A 21,951-nucleotide genomic window follows, 5' to 3' on the forward strand; every position below is an offset into this window, starting at 1 on the left:
GCTCGCTCTTTAGTGGTGCTATAGTTGTGTAGAGATCGTCATTATATCACGTTGTATCACCATTAACGTTGAGGGGTTGGTCAAATATATTGTCTTCTGACGGTATCTCGATAGCGCAAAACAGCAAAACGAATACTACTTACAACAGACATCGCAAGAACAACCAAAGCCCCCATCGATAACGACGCCTACAGCTTGCTACCTGCTTGCCTCCTCTTCTCCTTCTCCTTGTCTCTCAACAACCGTCGCAGAATCTTGCCAGAAGGCGACTTGGGAATCTCGTCGATGAACTCAATACCACCGCTGATCCATTTGTACCGTGCCTTGTGTTCTTCGACGTGCTTTTGAATCTCGCGAGCGAGAACGCGGTCATTCTCTTCCAGACCGACTGATGGTGATTTGACGACGAAAGCTTTCGGTACTTCTCCGGTCTTCTCATTGGGGATCTGAATAACAGCGCAGTCGTTTACGGCGGGATGCGTGAGGAGATGTGCCTCGAGTTCTGCAGGTGCAACTTGGTGGCCCTAGGATGCTGTTAGTACTTGTTACACCGTGCAATAAGTTGTGAACTTACTTGAACCTTGATGAGTTCTTTGATACGATCAACGATGAAGACGTGTTCGTGACCATTTGGCCCCTTCTTGAAGACAGCCTCGTCGCCGGTGCGCATATAGCCGTCCTGGAAGGTTTCCTTGTTGGCCTTGTCGTTGTTGAGATAGCCCAGCACAACCGAAGGAGATTTGACGAGTAGCTCGCCAGGCTGGTCGTAGCCAGTGATCTCAGTGCCCTCAATAGTCACAATCTTGCACTCAATGCTAGGCAGCAGGGAACCGGAGGAGCCGAACCAGATGTCATCAGGAGAGGACGAGGAAACAACCGTGCATGTCTCTGTGAGGCCGTAACCTTGTCGTATCTTCCATGAGGGAAAGATCTTTGAGAGGTCCTCTGCGGTCTCTTGTCCTAACGGTGCAGCGCCGGTGAAGATCGACCAGACGGAGCTGAGGTCGTACTTGTCGAGCAGGGGCTTGTTCTTGGTCATGAGAATGATGATCGGTGGGACCAAGAACAACGAGTTGATCTTGTAATCTTGGATCGCCTGTAGAGTCGATGCGAACTCAAACTTGGGGAGAACTATGACACCATCACCACGGTAGACGTTTGCATGGCAGATAACAACCAGGCCATAGATATGCGACATGGGCAAGAGGCCCAGAGCGATTTCGGTGTAGTCGGATTGGTTTCGCACGTCGTTGATGATGGTGTCTCTATACGGCTTCTCGTAGGTGGTGATTTGCACTATTCGTAGTTAGCTAGTGTTCGATGCGATATGGAGACATACTTACTTGTGTTGGCAATGACATTCCTGTGCGAGATCATGACACCTTTCTGTGGAATACGTCAGTATGTAGTTGCGTGTACGCGCAATACATTTCCTACTTACCGGTAGTCCTGAAGTACCGCTAGAGTAGCAAAGGAACGCAGTACGCAGAGCTCCGTCACCTTTCTCCCAGTTCAATTTTGGCAGACGGTCAAGCTTCTCGCCCTCCCGGATGAGATCGTCCACAGTCTTGAGCCCCTTTGGTGTTTTCTTGCCAGCGAACGATTCTGGCACCTCCAATATGTATATGCGATTATCGGGAATACCGCTATTCTTTGCCGCCTGCCGCGCAGTGTCTAAGAGGGGCACACAGGTGAAGAGGGCTTTCGCGCCAGAGTTCTTCAGTTGGTATTCGAGTTCGGCGGTGCTGTATGCAGCATTGGCAGGCGATTGGATACCACCCAGACGATGCGTTGCCCATGCCAATGGGAGGGTGTCAATCTAGCGAACGTCAGTATCGTTGAACATAATCAGCCTTGATATGCTTACCGTATTGACGGAGAAGACAGCAATGACCTTGTCCCATTCCGTCGCCTCGTTAGGTCTGAAGCCAAGCTCTTTTGATAAGCCTCGGGCGAGAGACTCGACGCGGTCTCGCATATCCAAACACGAGTATGTCTTCCCAGTCAACCCGCAGGTGAAGGGGGCGTTCGAGTAGCCGAGCGGGTGACGGCCATAGTGCTCATCCAGCATAAAGTCGCAGATGGGAATCGAGTCTGGTGGATCGAACGGGAGCTGCGGCACCCATGAAGGAGGATTGAAAGGCATGTCGAATTGTATCTACGCGTACGTCAGCTATGCGCGAAGGCTTGGGACAAATGCAGGTACTCACCTATAGTAAGCCTCAATTGGCGATGCAGGGAGAAGACAAAGGAGGAATCAAAACTCGAGCTTTAACGCATGCGCCCATCTTCCTGAATGGCGTTAGCATCATCGGATGCCGTGTGCTGTCGGAGCCGACAGCTCTTGCCAGCCCCCAAATGTGGGGAAAGCTGGGGTACCGAGGTCACGCCTCGAAGCGGTCAAACCTCTCCTTAACCCCGGCCTTAGCTCGGAGCCAGGAGAACGCGACTCACTTCACCGTCCCAGACATCGAGAAAAGTTACAATTCTGGACTGAGTACAATCAGGAGTCGCAAGCATGACGAGCTTCTCCAGGTTTGGCTCCTATCTTGGAAGTCGCTCTTATCGCGACGTGGTACAGCAAGAGCCATCCTCGACCATACCCCCGGGCTGGCAGCTTTCTTCACTGTCACCATCTCTCACATTTGTCCACTTTCACTGCGTCACTTAAGTGAGAGCGGCTCGGTAGGCTTTTTCGTGACTCTACGTACAGCCGTCTTCCTATCGTCGCACGATCTCAATTGAATTTCTATTGTCCGCATGACGCGATCCCACCACCTCTTCTGTCACTCCTGACCTCACACTGTTGTTTCTAGACTTCAATCTATCTTTCTTGTCGCTCCAATTGTAGTTACTGAAGATCCGTCACACCTTTGAAAGCAAGCCAGTTCTCGACTTACTCATCCTTTCATGGCATCCTCAAAGCGCAAGTCTGACGACAGCGATTCCGATTGGGAAGGTGCGCCACGAGTCGAACAACCCAAGCATACTCCCGAATCCGAAACAGCCGAACTGCAAAATGATCACGGTAACTATGGTAGCATGTCTTCTCAACGCCCGGCGCGAGTGAGGAAAGCTCCAGAAAGATACATCAACGCACCGCCTCAGCCGCCTGCTACCAAGAAAAAGAAAGCGACCTCGATCAAGTCAAGATCATCTGTGAAGAAAACCCCTGCTACTACCAAGGCCACAACTCAACGCAGCCAGGCTGAGCCTCTGGTATCGTTGGATACAGTTGCCAACGACCTCGAAACCTCGCCTCAACTATTAGAGAGAGAGTCAAAGATAGTCTGTCTCAAAGTCCCAGTCACCACACCCAGATGCCAGTCAAGCCGACAAAACGGAAACGAAAGCTCTGATAGTGAGCTATCGTCTCCACCGGGCTCTTTGCCATCAACTCCAGTTTGTACACCCGTCAGACTTTTCGGTCATCAAGCTAATTCGCAAACGATTTCCGCCTATAAGAACACACATATCTCTCTTCTGCTGGACGGACAAGGTCAATGTGCTCAGCTTATGCTGGAACCCGTGCCTGCATCAAGTCAAGATTTTGCAACTCCATCTGCTTCGCAAGAGGCCCTCCCGAGCCAGGCACTCATATCACAATCATGGGAACCAAAAACGCCGGAGAACAGTATGCGCGACATCCTGAACTTCGTCAATCACGCACAAACACTACCGTCAATGCCTTCGAGAGAAATCAAAGGTCGCTTCGCATACCTTACGCCTGAATCAGCTATCCAATACGATCCGAGTATCGTACATGTCAAGTCAAACGTTGAGCTTAGGAACGGACAGGTACCCGAACAGGTCTTATGTTTAGCGCAGCCTATACAGCCTATGGACTTGAGCTGCGTAAAGTGTGGCAGAGCTGATCATGTGGAGTACAACTGTTCTGCTGCGGTTCCTGTCCTCGAGAACCCATACCGTGCCAGACACGTTGAGGCCTGGCTTCGAGCTGGCGACCCCGCCAACCAAACCAAGCCGCCACATTCGGACCACGCTGAACTGGTGCCCAGTTTGTATACGGAATCAGAAGCAACGATAGAGTGCGATGAATTAGCTGACTCTCCTATTGGCGATCAGCTCAACACACCTGACGGCAGATACCTCTATGGTATCACCGAGCGACTCATTGCCCAGCAGAACAAAGGTTCAAACAAGCCAGAGCCACACGGACGACCAGAAGTTTGGGCCGATGGACGGCAAGAGATTTGCGAGACGTTACATTACTATCGCGCATACCAAAGCGCCTGCTACTCAACTGGCGGTTTTGCGAGAGGCTTCATGTTCGACAAGGTTGCCCATGCTCGCGACTATGTGGATAGTAATGTCGTCATTTCACGAGCAGGTGGTGGTCTCGCGAAGGACATTGACTCCGGTGAGATGAACTCAAAGAAGGACCAGTCTGAAGACTCAACTGCGTTAAGCTTGAGGAACTGCATGCTTCATCACAACCCAGTCGTCATCATCACCGGAGTCGACAACCCCAACATCCCGTCAAAGCCACCGCATCAGTACTGTGTCCTGGATTATTTCAAGCCCACACATATCTGGGCTGAGAAGAGTGGCAACAGCAAGATTGTGCGATACCGGTTTGAGAAGTTGAACACCAAGAAAGAGTCCTGGTGGAAGGAGAAGGATTCACAGGAAGCTCTAGAGCTTGGCTCGCTGCCACCCCCAGTCGAGAAGATATGCGGAAGCTGCAATGTGAAGTCTCAACAGGTATACCTAAATGGGTGGATGTGTCTACAACCGACTTGCGCCGCCTTTTGGAAGATCCTCATGCCAACACCGGGACCCAGATTGAGTATATCAGCTCAAGAGCCTAAGGAAGCATCTTTGGTCTATGACCCACACTTCCTCAAGCAGAAGACGCCTTGGCACAACGACGACCACGATTACCCTCTGGTCTCCAACTCTGCTGAGCTTTCCGGTCACTCAATTCCAGGTGAGAACACATCGGTCGCATTCTGGTCTGGTATGGTATGCCCCAGTTGTGGACGCTGCACGTCCCGTTTGAACTGGACACATTGGGAGTGTTCCAATGCAGCATGCCAATATACGAGGACGCCTCTGCATACGCTCATCTCTGCGCTATCGCTCCGCGACCCATTATGGCCCGTCACCAGCAGCTACACGCTGTCCAGAGACACAATGGCACCCCTATTTGGACTGAAAGTATCCTTTGAGCATGGATACCGCATCAATCGTTATGATTTACCCGGAGTCAATGGGTTTATCACGCACATGGTCGCCAACAAGACAGTGCTTGAGGAAGAAGGTGGACCAGACGCGATGTTCGAGGAGCTCCAACAGACAGACATTGGACTGCAGCGACGCTCTATGCCGAACGGTCAGCTCAAAGGACCGAACTACTGTCGCCACTTCGCAGTCAACTACGGCATGCCGTACAAGTTCATCGCAGCGACAGCATCTCGCTCCTTTGATGGAGCCGCTCGTCCGATAATCAGCACACGCAGTCGACTTAATTGGGCAGCTAAACTACTCCTAGCACAAGAGACGGGCAATAGCATGGTAAAAGTCGACCAAGAATGGCAGAAGAAGGCGTTCAACGAAGTTCTAGCCCTTGGCTACTTTGAAGAACAAAAGATCAACTACCACGATGACGGCGAATTCGGCCTCGGTCCAACTATCGCAACGTTAAGTTTGGGTGCGCCGGGCACTATGCGGATCCGCATGAAAGCCCGTCACTACCACGGCGTGTCTTCTGTTGCCGGTCTGTACGATGACGCCGCCCCAATTCCCGGTTGCGAACATTACGAAGCTCGCCTCGCCCTCCAACCATCTCTTGACGCGCTCAAGACATCAGACTCCAAGGCGTACAACGCAAGGAGGAAGCAGATCCCTATATCAATTGAAATTAAGCAACCGAGGCAATGCGAGGGATGCGCTGACGATGCAGCTTGGACACGGCGATGTTGTTATTATGCACGGTGCAGATGTACAGAAGTACTATGAGCACGCTGTCGAGCACTCGGGTAAGCTGCGGTTTGCGCTCACCTGCCGGTACATCGATCCGAAGTCACTGAAGGCTGAGGATTAGCCCCAGTATGAAGTTGGACCAGATGAAGAGAGATATGACGGATCGGGGCTGATGTGAATTACCTGGGACGATTGAGAAGAAGATGAAGAATTCAGGTTATATGCGGATTACAACGACACGAATCTAAGATAGCATGTTTGACTTGTAGTCACATCTGGCGGATACCATGTTATCATCTGAAGGCGGACGTGTTTTTCATTCCTACACACACTCCATAACGGGTATTTAACTTTTGTCTCTTATACGCATGACCTCATTGATCTTCTAATTTCACATGTCCTGCTTCCACTCCTTGTTAAACGCCCGTCCAATAACCATTCGCCTCACCTCACTCGTCCCAGCGCCAATCTCATACAACTTGGCATCCCTAAGTATCCTGCCAACGGGCACCTCGTTCATGTATCCCATGCCACCCATCAACTGCACCGCATCAGCCGCGACCTCGCTCGCCCTCTCTGCCGCATACAGAATTGCTCCTGCACAGTCCTGAGTCTTGATATCAGGACTAGCATGCGACTCATCCACAGCGCGGGCGACACTGTATGTGAACGCCTGACTAGCCCGATATTTCGTGTACATATCCGCGAGCTTGCCCTGCACAAGCTGGTTATGCGCAATGGGCGTACCAAACTGCTTTCTTTGATGTGTATAAGGAAGGACGTTATCAAGCGAAGCCTGCATGAGACCCAGCGGCCCCGCTGAGAGTACAAGGCGCTCGAGATCCAGGCCCTCCATCAAGACGCGGACGCCGCGGTTGATCTCGCCTAGGACGTTTTCCTTGGGGACGAAGACGTTTTCGAAAACGAGTTCGCCGGTGTTGGAGCCGCGCATACCCAGTTTGTCTAGTTTGTTCGCGAGGCTGAAACCGGGGGTGGAGGTCTCGAGGATGAAGGCTGTGATGCCTTTGGAGGCGGCGTTGGGTTCGGTTTTGGCGTAGACGACTATTACGTGTGCGTCTGGCCCCTGTGGATATCTTGTTAGCATATCTCTTTCCCCCTAACAGCCTCATACATGGAAACGGCAAGGGAACGTACATTTGTAATCCACATCTTGGTCCCATTAAGCAAATACCCACCATCCACCTCCTTCGCCGTACTCTTCATACTAACAACATCACTCCCAGCACTGTGCTCACTCATAGCCAGCCCCCCGATCTTTTCCCCACTGATCAAACCAGGTAGGTATTTCTTCTTCTGCTCTGCGTTCCCGTTCAACATCAACTGGTTGACACACAACTGGCTGTGCGCCGCATAACTCAGTCCTATGCTGCCGCTCGCCCGTGATAGCTCCTCCATAACGACACAGTGGGCTTGGTAGCCCATTGCCAGTCCGCCGAACTCCTCATCCGCGGTTATGCCTAGGAAACCCGCTTCGCCAAACTTCTGCCACATTTCGTTGGGGAATTCATTCTGTTTGTCTGTGCGAGCCGCGAGCTCTTCGGGGATCTCGCGCTGGGCAAAGTCGCGGACAGAGTCACGGAGTTCGTCGAGGTCGGATTGCGAGGGGGGTGTGAAGGCTTTGGGGTGCTTGGTGGATGCGTGGCGGGCTGTGGTGGTGGAGAGGATGGCGGCGCGAGGAACGCGTGTTTGGCGGATGCTGCGTGTGAAGAGGCGGGGGGCTAGGGAGGCCATTTTGATTATGATGTAACGTGAAAATTGAAAAGTTGAAGAGAAATCGTTAAGAAAAGTGGTGAGATGTTTGACAATACAGTCTTGGAAGTTCGGTTTGCGACGGCTGATGGACCGAGGCACCTTCCTAACTGATGGATTGCGGAGGACCAGGGTCCGGGGAAGGAGGAAGCGGCGTAATTCCGCTCTGCCTTCCCATCTGCCACCAGACATCTACATACACCACTATCAAGTACTCAGAGCTCATCAACACGCTTCATGCCCCTCCCGTTACACTCCCCCACATCCAGCGCGACCAAAAATCTGCTCACAGCATTATACGCCGCAACCGTCGCCGTCAACTCAACAACCATGGTATTCTCCAACACGCCCTTGACCATGTCCGCAACCATATCTTCAACCTGCACACCCACAGTCATCTGATCCGTATAAACCATGACCGCATATTCCTCCTTGCTGAATCCCAACAGCCCCTCTCTCTCCACCATCCCGCGTTTCGTGGCGGGTAAGTCGAAGACAGTCTGCAGCACTTGTTTGGAAACACCTGCTTTCAGCGCCAGAGCGGCATGCACGTCCCACTCGTGGACTGCGTGGTTCAGCACCGCGATGCGACTTATAGCTAGCTCTTTTAGGTTGGCTGGTAAGCTGGTTTGCGTGCGGATTGCTCCGATGAAAGAGTTCCAGCCGTCTGCTACGGCGGGGTTGTGTAAAAGGGCGAGGTCGAGCGGGATGAGGGGGCGGGGCTTTCGTCGCTCGGCGATGCGCTCATAAATTGGGCGGGCTTCTTCATTTGGGGGCGTGCTTGGGGCGTAGGGAACGCGCATTTTGAGGACGGTTGTAGAGCTGAAGGGTCGTAGGTGGGTGGTGGGTATGACGGGACGGGTTGGAGAGCGAACGAGTTTTGCTGACAGTGGGCGGAGGGACATTAGAAACGGGGAAATAGGGAAAGGCGGAGACTATATATCATTCTTGTGCATATGCAGGGACTGTCTCGAATATGCTTTCCGGTATACGGAATAGCGAGGCATGGCATTGGTAAACTATGCTAGTTGTTCAGATAAGAGTGAGTAAATCAGGGTTTTGAAAGATCATTCGATCGAGAATTCATTCATGCGTAGTTTTCCGTAGATCCAACTATACCAAATATATACATATCCAACACCGCAAAGGACGAACTATTTACAACCTGCTCTGCTCATCAAAGACATTTGGTAACCTAGGGATACCTTCCAATCTAGTTGTCTTCTTACCCGCCGGTGCAAGCGTAACATTGTATGTCAAGTCGAGTTTCGCCTTGGGGTCCTTGCTAGGCTCAAAGTCTAGCAGCAGATCGTCCTTGACGGCAAAGACAGTGTCGTTCGTGACCCACTGATCGTCACGGGGGTATAATTGTGTGATGAGCGGCTTGTAGTTCTCTGCTGAGACCATGAGATGGATGTGCGCGGGACGGAAGGGATGGCGGTCGAGTGTCTTGAAGAGTTGGCCAGCGGCGCCTGTTGTATGTTAGTCTTGCTCATACAATGTCTTCAAAGGACAACATACCATCGGTTGGCAGCGAGTACGCTGTTGGCTTGTAGCAGTAGTACCAGTACTCGCCCTTCTCGTTTGTGGTGAACTTTCCGCGCAGGTTGTTGGGCTCCTGGTTCTCGGGATCCTGGAAGTCGTACTTTCCGTTTGCGCTCGCTTGCCAGATGTCGATGACGGCGTTGGGGATGCCCTTTTTGGTGTCAAGGTCCATGACTACACCGTGCATAAGAGTCGTTTGGCCATCGGGGTGCGGGTTCCGGATGATGGTGTCGCCCAGGTCGCGGAATGGCGAGTGTGGTGACCAGAAGGGGCCGAGGATTGTGGAGGAGGTGGGTGTCTCGCCAGACTCGTTGATGTGCTTGTGTGCGATCTCGTCGACCAATCTAGGTCGAAGTTAGCTCCAGTTTTGGACTTATTCGGGTTTGGACAACTCACGATTCTACACCCAGAACATCTGAGATGCGATGCGCCTCGTTCCTGGTGGCTGTTGTGGTCTTGCCAATGGAGTTTACAAATCGCACACCCTCAAACCACTCCTCGTTGGTCAGCTCGACCTCGCGGATGAAGTCGTGAAGATGCCTGATCAGTTTGCCCATGACAAAACGCGTCCGGTCTGGCACATTTGGTCCGATAGCGTTGATGACGGCGTCGGTGAAGTTAGGGTCAAAGCGGTGCGAGCCATTCTCCTGAACCTCAGGCGCTGTCTGTGTGTTTGGGTTCATTTTGGATCTGCAGGTATGTTGTGAATCAAGGTACAGAGGGTATCAAAGCAATGGTACAGGGAAAGTAGTGTAAAGTAGACATCATGCCTGGGAGGCATGGGCTTAATAAATAGTACCTGAATTCTACCACCCGCCGCCAACCGAACCGATACCGTTGACAATGGCCGTCTCTCTAGCCGCGGATCAGGCGAGACCTTGTCAGAGCTGTCTGGCGGCATGCTGTACCGGCTTTCAAACGTACTATGAGCGCGAGGAGCTACAGTGCCGAAGGCTGCGCCAGGTCGCGACGGCTGCCCCGCCTCGCGCTGGGCAGGTTGGCGAATTAAAAGGGAGCCGATGTGGAAGAAGACTTACCCGGCCTTTTTCCCTCGCCATTTAGCGTCATCAGCACTAATGCCCCGCCTTCGGCGCAGACCCCGGGAGTCTAGGGACGCGACGCGATGGCTGAATTATCGCAGAGCGGAGGGAGGATTCGGAGTACATCCCAGAGTATCAGCTTTTGGTGCGGGCTGTTTGTTGACACAAAAGACACGTCCCGTGGAAGGAAGCAACCACCATCATGGTCAAACATCACCTCATGATCGGCACTTGGACGCCACCAGGTGTGATCATCACAGTCGCATTCGATGATGAAACATTGAAGCTGGAGTTGGTGAAGAAGACGGAGATCCCAGAGGATGAGCCCATAAGCTGGATGGCTTTTGACGTATGCGCGCAACTCTCCAACTTCGATGCGACCAACAATGGCTGATCACCAGGAATACAGCACAAGAGAAAGAACATTTATGGTGCTTCTATGAAAAAATGGAGCTCACACGAAGTCAAGAGCCCGAGTGAGATTGTACATACAGGAAGCTTTCCCATGGGCGGACATCGTAAGCGACACAAAATCAGTGCAGGTTGCTGTTACTGACGAGTTTCTCAGCCAAAGCAAATGATGCCGACACCAAGACGCGTGCAATCTTCCTTCTCCCCGCCCAAAAGCCTCCTTATGCCGTATACTGCAACCCGTTCTACGACTATGCTGGCTACGGCAACATCTTCTCGGTTAATCCTGAAGGCCATATCAAAGAGAACATCCAGAACTTCGAGTACTGCGACAAGACAGCAATCCACGGCATGGTCTTCGATCCCTCAGAGAGCTATCTCTACAGCGCAGATATGTGGGCAAACCGGGTCTGGTGCCATAAGAAGATAGATGACGAAGGAAGGCTTGAAACAGTAGGCTTCACTGAGGCTCCCGCGCCGAAAGACCACCCTAGATGGGTAGAGATGCATCCGTCAGGGAACTATCTATACGCCTTGATGGAGGCAGGAAATCGGTTGTGCGAGTATGTCATTGATCCGCAGACCAAGCTGCCAGTCTACACACACAAGACGTACCCATTGATCCCGCCTGGTAGGCCGACCTTTAATTGCTTTCCAACTCTAAGCTAAATACATCTTCAGGTATCCCCAACGCAACCACAATGTATCGCTCGGACGTCTGCTTCCTCACCAAATCCTCAAACTATCTCTTTGCAACCTCCCGATCCAACTCCTTCTCCCTAACCGGTTACATTGCTGCGTTCAAGATCGCTCCCTCAGGCGCCATTGAGCGACAAATCTGCCTCAATCCTACGCCGACCTCTGGTGGCCATTCGAATGCGGTATCGCCGTGTCCTTGGGCAGATGAGTGGTTAGCGCTCACGGATGATGAGAAGGGCGGCGTCGAGATATATAGGTGGCAGGATGAATTTCTGGCAAGAGTTGCGAGGTTGGAAATTGGTGAGAAGGGCTTTGGTATGAATGCTATTTGGTACGATTAGACCGATACACGTGTTTGCGCATAGAGGGCACTTGGGTAGAATTAAGAGATCGACATTACGACACAGCAATTTCAGTATGCCAGCATGAACTTTGATGTGGTCGAGTACTACATGTTGTAATGGTCCTGACTCCTCCACGTCCCGAAACGTAGCGTACACGCGTGGTAGCGGCGGGTCTGTGTTCAGCCTCGGAAGAATGAGGGGCAGCGGTACCGCCGTCGCCCGAACTAACGCCAGCCGGCAGATGTCATCGGGGGAGCTCTTCTTTCCCCAACTTCGTCATGGCCTGCACGAGATAATTGGAGTAGTATAGTCGCAATCATCGAATCTAATTCTTTTCCAACCTTCTTTTCTCACCCAGTCGTCTGTCCACTGCTTGCGGCACTTACACTGAACTTCACAGCTATCCCACACGACAGATACAATGGCAGCCAAATCAACACCAGGCATCTTGTACGTGACGATGCAGCCCAAAGAGGGCCTGCCTGAGGCACAGTTTCACGACTGGTAAGTTGACCCCTCCGCAGTCGCATTCTTGCTACCTCACGATCCCACCTGACACTTTTCCCTCCAAGGTACCAGAACGAACACGGCCCCAATCGCCTTCGCCTTCCCTTTTGCAACAATGGCTTCCGTTATCGCGCCACCGACCTCGAGAGCGCGTCTGGATCCAAAGATAAGCCAGAATGGATGGCCATCTATGATTTTGACGAACTCGAGTGGCTCACCAGGGAACCGTATACGAAGCTTCGAAGCGCACCGGTGCAGTCGCAACGAGAACGCGATACTATGAAACAGATCTTCGTCGACAGGCGGTCCTACGATCTACTAGGAGAATGGAAGGGTGGAGACTTCAAGGACCTGCAGAAAGTTGAAAACGAGGGAGAGAAGAACGTCATGATTGCCGTGAGCTTCGCACTACACGAGGGCGCAGACAAGGAAGAGGAGCTGAAGAAGTGGTACGATGAGGAACACGTACCTCTTCTGCAAAAGGTGCCAGGCTGGAGGAGGACGAGGAGATTCGTAACATCATATCTAGATCTAGAGAGCGGGCACAAGACGGAGAAAGAGTACCTTGCGCTGCATGAGTACGCGCCGCAGAATGGGCTAGGAGGACCAGAGTTCAAGGCTGCTACTACAACGGAGTGGTGCGACAAGATCTACAAAGATGTTGTAAAAGACAGGAAGAGGAGAGTGTACGACCTCTACTACACATTTGGAGCTGCACAGCGCGATCTACAAAGTCTGGCGAGTAAAGACACTGTACCAGCAGAGAGTTCGGAAGGAATGGTCAAGACACATCCCGCGCACACCACACCAGAGAAGCGACCAGTAATCGAGAGCTTTGTCACAACAAAAGACGGCGTGCAACTCCCGTACCGCCTTGAAGGCTCTAGCGATCCCAATGCGCCTCTGCTCGTCCTCTCAAACAGTATCCTAGTCGACTACGGTATCTGGGACGACTTCGTAGCCGAATTCATAGCAGCTACAAACAACAAGTACCGCATCCTGCGATACAGCACCCGTGGCCGCAACACGCTTCCCTCAAACTCCACATCGCCCATCACAGTACACACGCTTACTGACGACGTCATCGCCCTCCTCGACGCCCTGCGCGTCAAGCAAGCCTCCATTGTCGGCGTCTCCCTCGGCGGTGCAACAGCCCTCAATGCAGGCCTCTCCTACCCGGACCGCATCACCGCATTCATAGGCTGCGACACCAATGCCTTCGCACCCCCATCTAACGCAAACGCCTGGAACGACCGCGTCGCTGTCGCCGAAAAAGAAGGTCTCACCGCCTCCTCCGGGGAACCCATTGTTGGTGAAGAACTCGCAGAGATGACTGTGCGCCGCTGGTTCGTCAAAGAGTCCTACGACGATGCGGACTTAGCGAAGAAGATTCAACGTGTTAAGGATATGGTCAAGACGAACAGTTTGGCTGGGTTTAGGGATTCGGTCAAGGCGCTGCATCAGTATGATATTAGGGATAAGATGGAGGGGTATAAGGGGAAGGGCGCGTTCTTGGTGGGTGCCGGGGATGGGGTGTTGCCTAAGACTATGAAGGAGAATATGGCGGATAAGTTGGGGGGTGGGGTTGAGCTTAAGGTTGTGGAGGGCGCTGGCCATTTGCCTATGGTGGAGAGGCCGGCGGAGGTTGCGCGGTTTGTTGCGAAGTTCATGGAGGGTTAGAAGTGAGTATCTTGACATGTTGATTGTGATATCTACGTCATTTACACATTCTATCAGAGGTTATCTAACTCTCTCGCCTTTGAGACTGTTTTGAATGGGGCTGACTGTAAACCGTCTAGCTCAATAAACCTACTGAGAAAGGAAACTACTTGAACTTCACCTACGTCATCTCCATCCTTCATCACCGTCTTCCTTTTTTACTTCTTCCTAGTCATATGTCCTTCTCACTTCATCTCCCTCTGATCCCGATCTCCATTACTCAAGCAGCAGCATAGTCGCGCCGTGAGTACTATGGGGTTTTGATCACTTTCCTGTACTCCGAAACATCGATTGGAAGCCGCAACCCACGAAAATAATCGACACTGCAATGTCGAACCGGGTCCAAAACGGCCGTATCGGCAAACAAACGGCACCATACAAGAAGCGTTTTCCTGCCCTTACTGAGCCATACTTCTTTAAACCCACACCCGAAAACCGTCGTCTGCACTCTTACTACAAGGCACGTTACGTATTCAACTTCTCCAAATGAAATGGCAAAACCATTCACGAGCCAGCCTACGACCATCAAGACCGCGGCGAAGACTTCCCTCTTTTCATCCTTGGTGAGAAGTTCGATCTAGGAAGTCGTCCTGACCTTGTCACCACCCTGCGCTCCCTTAATTCTGCCTGGTTGCAGATTGCCTTTTCCCGTACATTGCTGATGGACTCGCCGAGCGAGGGTTCAAAAGGTGAACCATCCGCGGATCGGTGTATGAGATCGCCATGTTCCCCAGCGTCTTAATCTCCATTTACAAGTGTACATCTCGTCTAAAATGACGCCGTTCGACAACTTTTTCGAGATGGAGTCGCCTCACAAGGCGTCGCAATGGGCGAAAGACAAACCGGAAGTCACTCTCGATGCAGAGCCCCTCTCTGCGTTGTGACCTGAGGTGACGGTTGTGGAACAGGGGGGAAGTTGGGATACGTACACGTACCCGATACACTTATCTTTCTATGAAGTGCCGATTCGAGTTGTACGTCTATTCATTGATGACCCAGTAAAGAAGGCGACCTATCTCACTATAGCACCGTGCGGTATACATGGAGATAGGGAAGAGCAGTCCCTGTATATCACTATGAAGCTTGATGATGCGGATCGAGAAGAGTTGGCACCATTCACTGTGCTTATCTCTTTCCACGGCATGCCAATCAGGTTGGAGCGCCTATTTATCGACAACCCAGACAAGATATCGACACATCTGACTATAGCGCCGCTCGGCTTCAAGAGCAGCTCGGGGAAACGACATCTCCATTATCTCACAATGCGTCTCAACGAAGAAGGCCAAGATGAGGGCTGGGCAGAGAAGCTCCTCGGACTGCCCCATCACTTCTTCGGCGCCTACGTCAATAGCGAAACGGAGGGTCTTGCGTGCGCCCATATCAAGCCTATTCAAGTAAGCGAAATTGAAAGTGGACTTCGCTTTGAAGCCCATGGTAACGTCGTGTCATCGCAAGGGGGGTTTTCTGGTATTGAGCTAGATTGGGGCACGTACTCGATATTTCATCAGTATGAATCTGAACGGTATAGATCACTCAAGAGTCTTAATTTGATGTACTGCCAAGAAGAATTGGGCCTACCAGATGGTCCATGTCACTTTCGTGGCATAATTACGCGGCGGGACAATCGGGGACTTGATTGTAGGGAAGACCATCTCGAGAATGCGGTATGGAGATGTTGTGCTTTCGAACCCGAGGAGGAGAAAGATACCAACCTCTGGTAGCGCACTGAGATACCATTATTGCCGTATTAATATAAACACTTACCTTCCAAACTACATCCTACCCTCTATCCTCCCTTCCGTCCAACCAGCTCGTACAATTCACACACCTCTTCGCCTTCTCACTAATATACTTCCTGCAGAAGCGACATTTCACCTGCTTCTTGACAATATTATCCCCACTGCCCCTCGAATACGCCAGCGCCATCACCCAAAGCGCCAACGCAACAACCAAAAACCTGACTATCTTGTCCAAGAACTCGCCATACGCTAGCACCACGGCGCCATCGTCAACAGCCTGCTTAGGGGTGTTGTAGCCGTTGGAGATGGTGGTGTTGTAGTTGGGTCCGGATTGTAGGATCGCGAATTTGGCGTCGAGGTTGCGGGAGAGGAAGGGTAGGAGCGAGATTACGGGGAGGATGATGGAGGAGACAAGGGAGTTTGCGACGGCAGTGAAGGAGGCTGCGAGGCTGATTTGTGGGTCAGCATGGTGTATGTACGTATGTATTGTTAATGGAAGTGGCATACATCAGTCCGACGGCTACTTCGAGCACGTTGTCGCGTAGGGCGAAGTTGCTGAAGCTGTCCCAGGCACTGGCTGTTCGCCGTCTGATTCCTTGTTCTGCATCGCGCAGGGTTTGTTGTGTATCTTCATCTAAACGCGGCATGGTGGTACTATAGGGTGTTGAGATGGTAGGGCAGGGTGTCGCGATGTGTAAGGATGTGGTGCATGGGTGGTCAAAGCTGGAGTCGCGTCTCAGGTGACGACGTCATTCCGAGCGACGCGTAGTGCGCGTAACCTTGGAAGATCTGCACTAATCATGCGCATGAGGATCGCTTGTACGAGTACGCCTACTGTAACATTGCCATGTTTGGAGCATACGATTGCCATCGCGTATTTCGAGCAACATTTGACTGCCATGAACATTCACCCTTCGTTGGTAGTACGTGGCGATATGATCATCTCCACTCCAACGCCTCCCGAAAGTCAGTCTACTCCACGCGTAAGCTTCCCCAGGCTGTGGTCCACTTAGCGAGACGCCAGATAGATCGGCCTTCCTTATTATCATTGCCCTGCGTCCCAGAAGCCAGGCGGCTGCAGCGCTGCGCACGACATATCCAGATCCTTCGACATGACGATATCTTGCGCATCATGCCATGCACACGGCGAACACCAAATCCTACGATCTCGATCGTGAACATGTGTGCCTCGTCAACCCACCCAACCTCACATTTATCTTATCCAGCCACCAATCCACTTCACGGGTCTGCAAATGCCGACCCCGCAGAGTCGGCCCTTCTACACAAGAAGCCACTCTCCTCCCGAAGACAGGCCACATGCCCAACCCACACCCCACCCCACCGTCGTAACGAGAAACTACCAAAAAAGATTTAGGACCCCGCCTGTCGCAATCACAATCACGCCAGGCAGCCTCATGATTCAGTACCATCGTCAACTATGCCGACCCCGGATCAAAGCCCTCCGCCGCTTACCTCGCGCCCCGTGACCCTTTGCGGCACGCCATAGTAAGATCGTCGTCCTATCTGTAAGGGTCAAAAGGGTAAATCCTCCCAAAACGCAGGGTCTTGCCCATCAGAAGCGGATGGGAAAGCGTGGACATGACAAGTGGTCAGGTTAGGTCAGGTCATGTTATGGCAACTTTAGGAAAGGTAAGCAGTGTACATGTGTAGATCTCCTCGCGTAAAGTACACCCAAAAAGATGCGCAGTGCAAAATACCCTTTTTCTGCGATAATGTCGGCACGCTGCGCTTCGTGAATGGACGAAGTGAGGGGTAAGAAATCCGAAAACGTGGTTGGTGAAGCTGGCTGGATATATGCCGGTAAATGTTTCTTGGGCACACTTTTCTCATGCAACATGCGCAGTGCACGAGGCTGCATGCAAGATACAGAACAAAGCGCGTATGGCTAGTCCTTGTTGGAGTAATAGCAGACGAAAATCACGACTTGGTCTGCTGCAGGCAATCGTGAGGCTGAACGGAAGACGAGGAAGAAAAAAAATTGAGTTGGCCGGCAAGATAAGATCATCTTCGCCTCTGTAGCGGTGGTGCCGGGAGACCCGATTATTCTTGCTGTGACAGTCGCCGCGGAGGTTTTTCGGTTGGTTTAGGGTTGGAGCGGTAAGCGCGCGAAAGAGGGATGTTCGCTGTTTGGCGGGTGGAGGGGTAATTTGGGCGCTGTTGGTGGTTTTTCGCTATCGTGGGTTATGCGGCGTGAGGTCACGGTACTGCACGCTTGTCTCTTAGTCTGCAGTAGTTGCGTTTTCGGGTGGGGGATGGTTGCGTGTGCTCGACTCAGTGTACGGCCGACGGACGTTGACGATGGAAGGGGTTGGCCCGTTGCGTTTGATGAGGTCGTCATAGGCATATCACCGAGCGAAGTGCGAAGGAGGGGATGAAGCTTGAAGATATTATGAAGTGGAATTTGTTTGTTCGATCGCTATCATGCTGCCGCGGCGCGCAATGCAGTACAGTATGTGTAAATGCTCAGTAAAACACCGCCCAATGCGTGTAACCATAAAAATGCAAGCCCGTGGTATACCGGAAACGCCTCCCAATGCTGTGTGTAAAGTCAAAAAGCCACCAACGCCGTGCAATGCTGTGTATCCAACCCCTTCCCCATGATGCATCCTTTTCTCTACCCCGCCGTGCTGCCATGCTACCGTGCTACAAGATCGACTCCCCCGTTACCGAGTCGACTCGTGCTCTCGATTTTGATCGGGTCGATGACCTCCGGCGTTCCGCGCCGTCCTTGGGCTTCCTAGTTTTTGCGCGACGTAGCGCAGGAACATCCTCCTCTTCAGATTCGTCTACAGTGAACAGGTCCGGGCTGGGTTCCCTCCATGAGTGGCGATGACCAGATAGTGTGCGCGAGTACCGGCGACGGTTTTGCTGTTTGCGAGTGGCAAGGTCTTGTGCGCGACCTCGTGATGGTTCAGTGATTCTGATCCGTGGAGGGCTGAGCTGAGACACGACGTGTGGCGTGTCGTTCAATCGGTCGTCGTCCAGCCCCATGAAAGACTCCTCCTCGTCCTCTTCGTAGATGGTAGGTGCGTGATACTGGGTGTGGAGCTGGCTGTGGTTGTGCTTGACATATCGGGTCCATTTGTTGGCGAGGTTGGACTTGAACTTGGAAGACTTTGTGGTGCGCGGTCCTTCCTGGACGTCAATGCCTGCGCTCAGGGACAGCTCGTACGGGTCGTCAGCCTCGGTGATGGGTGGTGAGATGAAGTGCGAGAAGGGGTCTTCGTCGATGTCCGGAAGATCGTTTTCATTAGTGTCGTCGTTGCCATTCTCGACCCATGGTGGGAAGGAGTAGGCGCGAGGGGTGCTTCGTAGATAGGAAGGCATTATTAAGAGGAAGTCCTTGAATTTTCGGAGGAGCGATGAACGTCGAACAGGTAGTGATGGCTTAGCGCTTGATTCAACCTTGACAAAGGCGATGTGACCGAGAATGGTGTTCGTTCCCCCGGCTCCTGGCCGGTCCTTCCTGAAACAACAGCTCGCGAACGCTCGGTGAAGAGAGTTCACAAGTGGTGCTGGTAGGAGATTTTGGTAGTAGGTTCGCCAGTGGTGAGCGGCGCACGCAAGCTATATATGCGTGACTTTGGCGTAGGCCTCTGAGGAAGTCACGAGTGGGCGGCGTGGGAGAGTGGGCGAAGATGAGACAATGGGAGTGTTGCCTGGAGAGTGTTTGCCTGGGAGAGGGCAAGTCAAGAAGCGACAGTTAGTAGGAACCGTGGTTTATCCTCCGCGAGATGTCTGGGTACGGGATGCATATTCTGGAGGATTCCTTGGGTACTTATGTTGACAGGCGAGCGAAGCAGCCGGAAGAGGTGCCCTGCATGTGCAGTGCATGCGCATTAGCGTGCGGTGTGGATGAGAAGCTTAGTGCAGCGTGAGCAGAAGAGGTAAGGATCCCAGGGCGCAAAGGAATGGGTGACAGGCAGAGTGATGGCGGGCGGGCCACATGAGATGGTTGGCGGCACACCATCTCGGTGTAGGATGACCTGCAGGCTGCACGCGCGCATTGGCCACTAGGTGTTGCGGACTCGACGGCCGTTAATGCAGGACTGACGATCGATGGAGTGCCGCTAGACATCAAACTATGGCCAGAGACTGAACAGCGCGATCGTGCAAATTGCAGCGAGCCGTGAAGAGGAATGGCGACACTAGGCGTGAAGGGTGGAGCCAAAGGCCCGAAGACACTACGTAGTCACGATACAGCGCTAGCGGCGGGGCAGATCACACCAGCATACCATCACAACCTCTCCATTCCCACTCAGCCTCATTCCAGGCTTGCCTCTTTTGGTCCATCATACACCCTCTTCTGCTCACACGCCGCTCGCTTGCGTCGCTGAGAGGCCATGACTGAACTGCTTAGAGTCCCGCTACATCCGCCCTACCACGCTCGTCGTGAGCATGACGAGGCTGCTTGCGTGAACCTTTGTTCTGTGCCTGCAGCCGACGGTCGACTACACCGAACCCGGTGGCGTTCCTCCAGAAATGTTTCACGGAAAGGTCATGGATAGGGTTTCAGCTCCGTGGATGATTCAGCTGATGCGGCTCCAATACACCACACTGACAAACTACATTAACTTTGGATCACCGTGACAATTTCCACTATTGAAGCCTGGCACGGTGGTCTGCCTACACGGAGTATTACCCGTATCATTCGACAGCCTGGGATAACGCGGCATCACCTCTCGGCTCCACTATCCAGTTCTCCAGTATTTTGAGATTTCTACTGTTTTCCCAGATTCCTCCTTACAACCGCGATACGGCCCGATTTCGCTTGGGCTCTACAAAAGATGGAATGACGTAGTGTGCATACACACGACCCTCCTGTTGGGCTTTGTAATGTTACAGTCACCGTTTTCTGACGTTGCGGTCAACGTCGACGATAGTCGGATGCTGTAGACGTGGGTAACGCGGTTCCCGGGCGCCAATTTGGGCTTGCGCCTCAATATCTGACTAAGAACTCTATCTCACCCACGGCAGTGTCACCTGAACCCTGATGCCGCCTGACGAGTCGGAGTCGCCTGAATTCTTGAATTTCAACGCGTCCTGCTCGCTAATGCTAGCAGGCGAAGTCTTGGGAGCTCACGTTCAGCTATCGAAACGAGTTTTGGAGCGCCTCATGGCTGTTCGTGTTGCGAATGATGTTCGGCGTGCACGAGTCTGTCGCGGCTGAGTACTCAAGAACACTACCTTGTTGGGTGACTAGGACCAGATGTGACAATCTCGGCTCCTCTTTCCAGATGCTACTACATGTCGCTTACGCCAATAATGAACGGCATTCGACAGGGGATTGGACGGTTCTACAGTATCTCATCTAATGCGAACCAAATCACGTCTACGAATAGAAGCTCATCGTCTTCCTTCGAAGCGCGTGGTCTTCCCTGACATGCTGGCTTCCACGCAGATGAGGCGTTGCTATTCGCAGCATTTCGCCCTTGACTGCATCACGTCTTACCACATCTGGTGGACTACAACGCAGCATGCCCCCAGTAGCGCTCTCTACACAATTTGTTTTTTTCCATTCAAATCATTGGGTCCTTAGTCTACACAAATCGACCGATGCAGTGGCACGCGTACTGCGATCTACCACTCACCGCTGGGACGACCCCAGCAAGACTAGATTTCTTCACAACCGACGTCTACCTCCTCGCAGAGTCCGTCCCTCAACGTCCTCCACGATGCATCTCCCAAAGCCTTTCACCGCCCTACACCGCCCTTTCCGCCATGCCTTCCGCGATACGATCTACGAGGCGCGAGCGCCCGGGAGCTAGAGTGGCTCGCTAGCGTACAAAATCCCCAGCAGGGATTCCCCAAACCGTCAACCTGCATTTGTACCAAGGAAGAAACACCATACCTGTGGGTCTACAACAACTCGGACGCTTTTGTTCCAGGTTTCTTGAAACACATATCGGACCAGCATCGGTCCACTTCGGACTTTTTATGACGCGCGCCTACAGTTACGGGCTCGAGTTTCGGCGAGGCGAAGAAAAGTTCGAAAGAGATGATCATTGGCCGCCTATCTCGTTTCGATTCCGTCTCCGTTCGTACATACGAGGCGCTCACCGCTGGTGTTCCTGCACCAAACGCCGACACACCGTGCCGATAGCGACTTACATAGTGTTGAATGCCGGCATATATACCAGCGCTGACAGATTTCCAGTCGCCTTGACTGGATGCCGACGCCGGTGCCAGGGATCCTGTCTGTGGGGTGCA

The 21,951-nt window shown here is 52.5% G+C and overlaps 7 protein-coding genes across 7 annotated transcripts; 3 read left to right on the forward strand and 4 right to left on the reverse strand.

Annotated features, from left to right (window-relative positions):
• Positions 1–74: 74 nt before the first annotated feature.
• On the reverse strand, positions 75–2,344 carry BKA58DRAFT_472241 (phenylacetyl-CoA ligase-like protein). The gene is made up of 6 exons (XM_046175269.1): positions 2,211–2,344; positions 1,868–2,158; positions 1,442–1,819; positions 1,344–1,386; positions 575–1,296; positions 75–524 (listed from the first exon to the last, which is right to left on the reverse strand). The coding sequence occupies exons 2-6, from the start codon at positions 2,144–2,146 to the stop codon at positions 189–191; spliced, it is 1,758 nt and encodes a 585-aa protein (XP_046022043.1). The 5' UTR covers positions 2,147–2,158; positions 2,211–2,344; the 3' UTR covers positions 75–188.
• Positions 2,345–3,684: 1,340 nt separating this feature from the next.
• On the forward strand, positions 3,685–5,982 carry BKA58DRAFT_391391 (uncharacterized protein; the record flags this gene model as incomplete). The annotated part of the gene is made up of 1 exon (XM_046170913.1): positions 3,685–5,982. The coding sequence occupies one exon, from the start codon at positions 3,685–3,687 to the stop codon at positions 5,980–5,982; it is 2,298 nt and encodes a 765-aa protein (XP_046022044.1).
• A 257-nt stretch (positions 5,983–6,239) lies between these two features.
• Positions 6,240–10,252, reverse strand: BKA58DRAFT_431637 (Intradiol ring-cleavage dioxygenase). Its single transcript, XM_046173103.1, has 6 exons — positions 9,658–10,252; positions 9,238–9,605; positions 8,922–9,188; positions 7,970–8,599; positions 7,102–7,613; positions 6,240–7,030 (listed from the first exon to the last, which is right to left on the reverse strand). The coding sequence occupies exons 1-6, from the start codon at positions 9,942–9,944 to the stop codon at positions 6,338–6,340; spliced, it is 2,757 nt and encodes a 918-aa protein (XP_046022045.1). The 5' UTR covers positions 9,945–10,252; the 3' UTR covers positions 6,240–6,337.
• Positions 10,253–10,321: 69 nt separating this feature from the next.
• Positions 10,322–12,030, forward strand: BKA58DRAFT_391394 (uncharacterized protein). The gene is made up of 4 exons (XM_046170914.1): positions 10,322–10,650; positions 10,711–10,819; positions 10,870–11,343; positions 11,394–12,030. Exons 1-4 carry the CDS (start codon positions 10,504–10,506, stop codon positions 11,750–11,752), a joined length of 1,089 nt encoding a protein of 362 aa, XP_046022046.1. The 5' UTR covers positions 10,322–10,503; the 3' UTR covers positions 11,753–12,030.
• BKA58DRAFT_367135 (Alpha/Beta hydrolase protein) lies at positions 12,031–14,098 on the forward strand. The gene is made up of 2 exons (XM_046168904.1): positions 12,031–12,259; positions 12,328–14,098. Exons 1-2 carry the CDS (start codon positions 12,177–12,179, stop codon positions 13,940–13,942), a joined length of 1,698 nt encoding a protein of 565 aa, XP_046022047.1. The 5' UTR covers positions 12,031–12,176; the 3' UTR covers positions 13,943–14,098.
• A 732-nt stretch (positions 14,099–14,830) lies between these two features.
• On the reverse strand, positions 14,831–16,367 carry BKA58DRAFT_413901 (large-conductance mechanosensitive channel; the record flags this gene model as incomplete). Its single annotated transcript, XM_046172453.1, has 4 exons — positions 14,831–14,933; positions 15,299–15,401; positions 15,826–16,169; positions 16,228–16,367. 4 exons carry the CDS (start codon positions 16,365–16,367, stop codon positions 14,831–14,833), a joined length of 690 nt encoding a protein of 229 aa, XP_046022048.1.
• Positions 16,368–18,234: 1,867 nt separating this feature from the next.
• On the reverse strand, positions 18,235–19,293 carry BKA58DRAFT_239194 (uncharacterized protein). The gene has a single exon (XM_046166634.1). The coding sequence runs from the start codon at positions 19,066–19,068 to the stop codon at positions 18,385–18,387; it is 684 nt and encodes a 227-aa protein (XP_046022049.1). The 5' UTR covers positions 19,069–19,293; the 3' UTR covers positions 18,235–18,384.
• Positions 19,294–21,951: the final 2,658 nt, after the last annotated feature.

The sequence above is a fragment of the Alternaria rosae genome, assembly GCF_020736505.1.
Source record: "Alternaria rosae strain MPI-PUGE-AT-0040 chromosome Unknown BKA58scaffold_9, whole genome shotgun sequence".
Taxonomy (NCBI): domain Eukaryota; kingdom Fungi; phylum Ascomycota; class Dothideomycetes; order Pleosporales; family Pleosporaceae; genus Alternaria; species Alternaria rosae.

Excerpts from the sequence above, each read along its gene's own strand:
- BKA58DRAFT_367135 (XM_046168904.1), top strand. The coding sequence starts at position 12,177 with ATGGCAGCCAAATCAACACCAGGCATCTTGTACGTGACGATGCAGCCC. Across the intron at positions 12,260-12,327 it reads GAGGCACAGTTTCACGACTG|GTACCAGAACGAACACGGCC; the intron begins GTAAGTTGACCC and ends TTTCCCTCCAAG.
- BKA58DRAFT_472241 (XM_046175269.1), bottom strand. The coding sequence starts at position 2,146 with ATGCCTTTCAATCCTCCTTCATGGGTGCCGCAGCTCCCGTTCGATCCA. Across the intron at positions 1,297-1,343 it reads GAATGTCATTGCCAACACAA|TGCAAATCACCACCTACGAG; the intron begins GTAAGTATGTCT and ends AACTACGAATAG. Across the intron at positions 525-574 it reads AAGAACTCATCAAGGTTCAA|GGCCACCAAGTTGCACCTGC; the intron begins GTAAGTTCACAA and ends ACAGCATCCTAG.
- BKA58DRAFT_391394 (XM_046170914.1), top strand. The coding sequence starts at position 10,504 with ATGGTCAAACATCACCTCATGATCGGCACTTGGACGCCACCAGGTGTG. Across the intron at positions 10,820-10,869 it reads CTTTCCCATGGGCGGACATC|CCAAAGCAAATGATGCCGAC; the intron begins GTAAGCGACACA and ends CGAGTTTCTCAG. Across the intron at positions 11,344-11,393 it reads GTACCCATTGATCCCGCCTG|GTATCCCCAACGCAACCACA; the intron begins GTAGGCCGACCT and ends ATACATCTTCAG.
- BKA58DRAFT_239194 (XM_046166634.1), bottom strand. The coding sequence starts at position 19,068 with ATGCCTTCCTATCTACGAAGCACCCCTCGCGCCTACTCCTTCCCACCA.
- BKA58DRAFT_431637 (XM_046173103.1), bottom strand. The coding sequence starts at position 9,944 with ATGAACCCAAACACACAGACAGCGCCTGAGGTTCAGGAGAATGGCTCG. Across the intron at positions 9,189-9,237 it reads GTACTCGCTGCCAACCGATG|GCGCCGCTGGCCAACTCTTC; the intron begins GTATGTTGTCCT and ends AACATACAACAG. Across the intron at positions 7,614-7,969 it reads CGCGCTGGATGTGGGGGAGT|CCCGCCACGCATCCACCAAG; the intron begins GTAACGGGAGGG and ends CCACCACCACAG.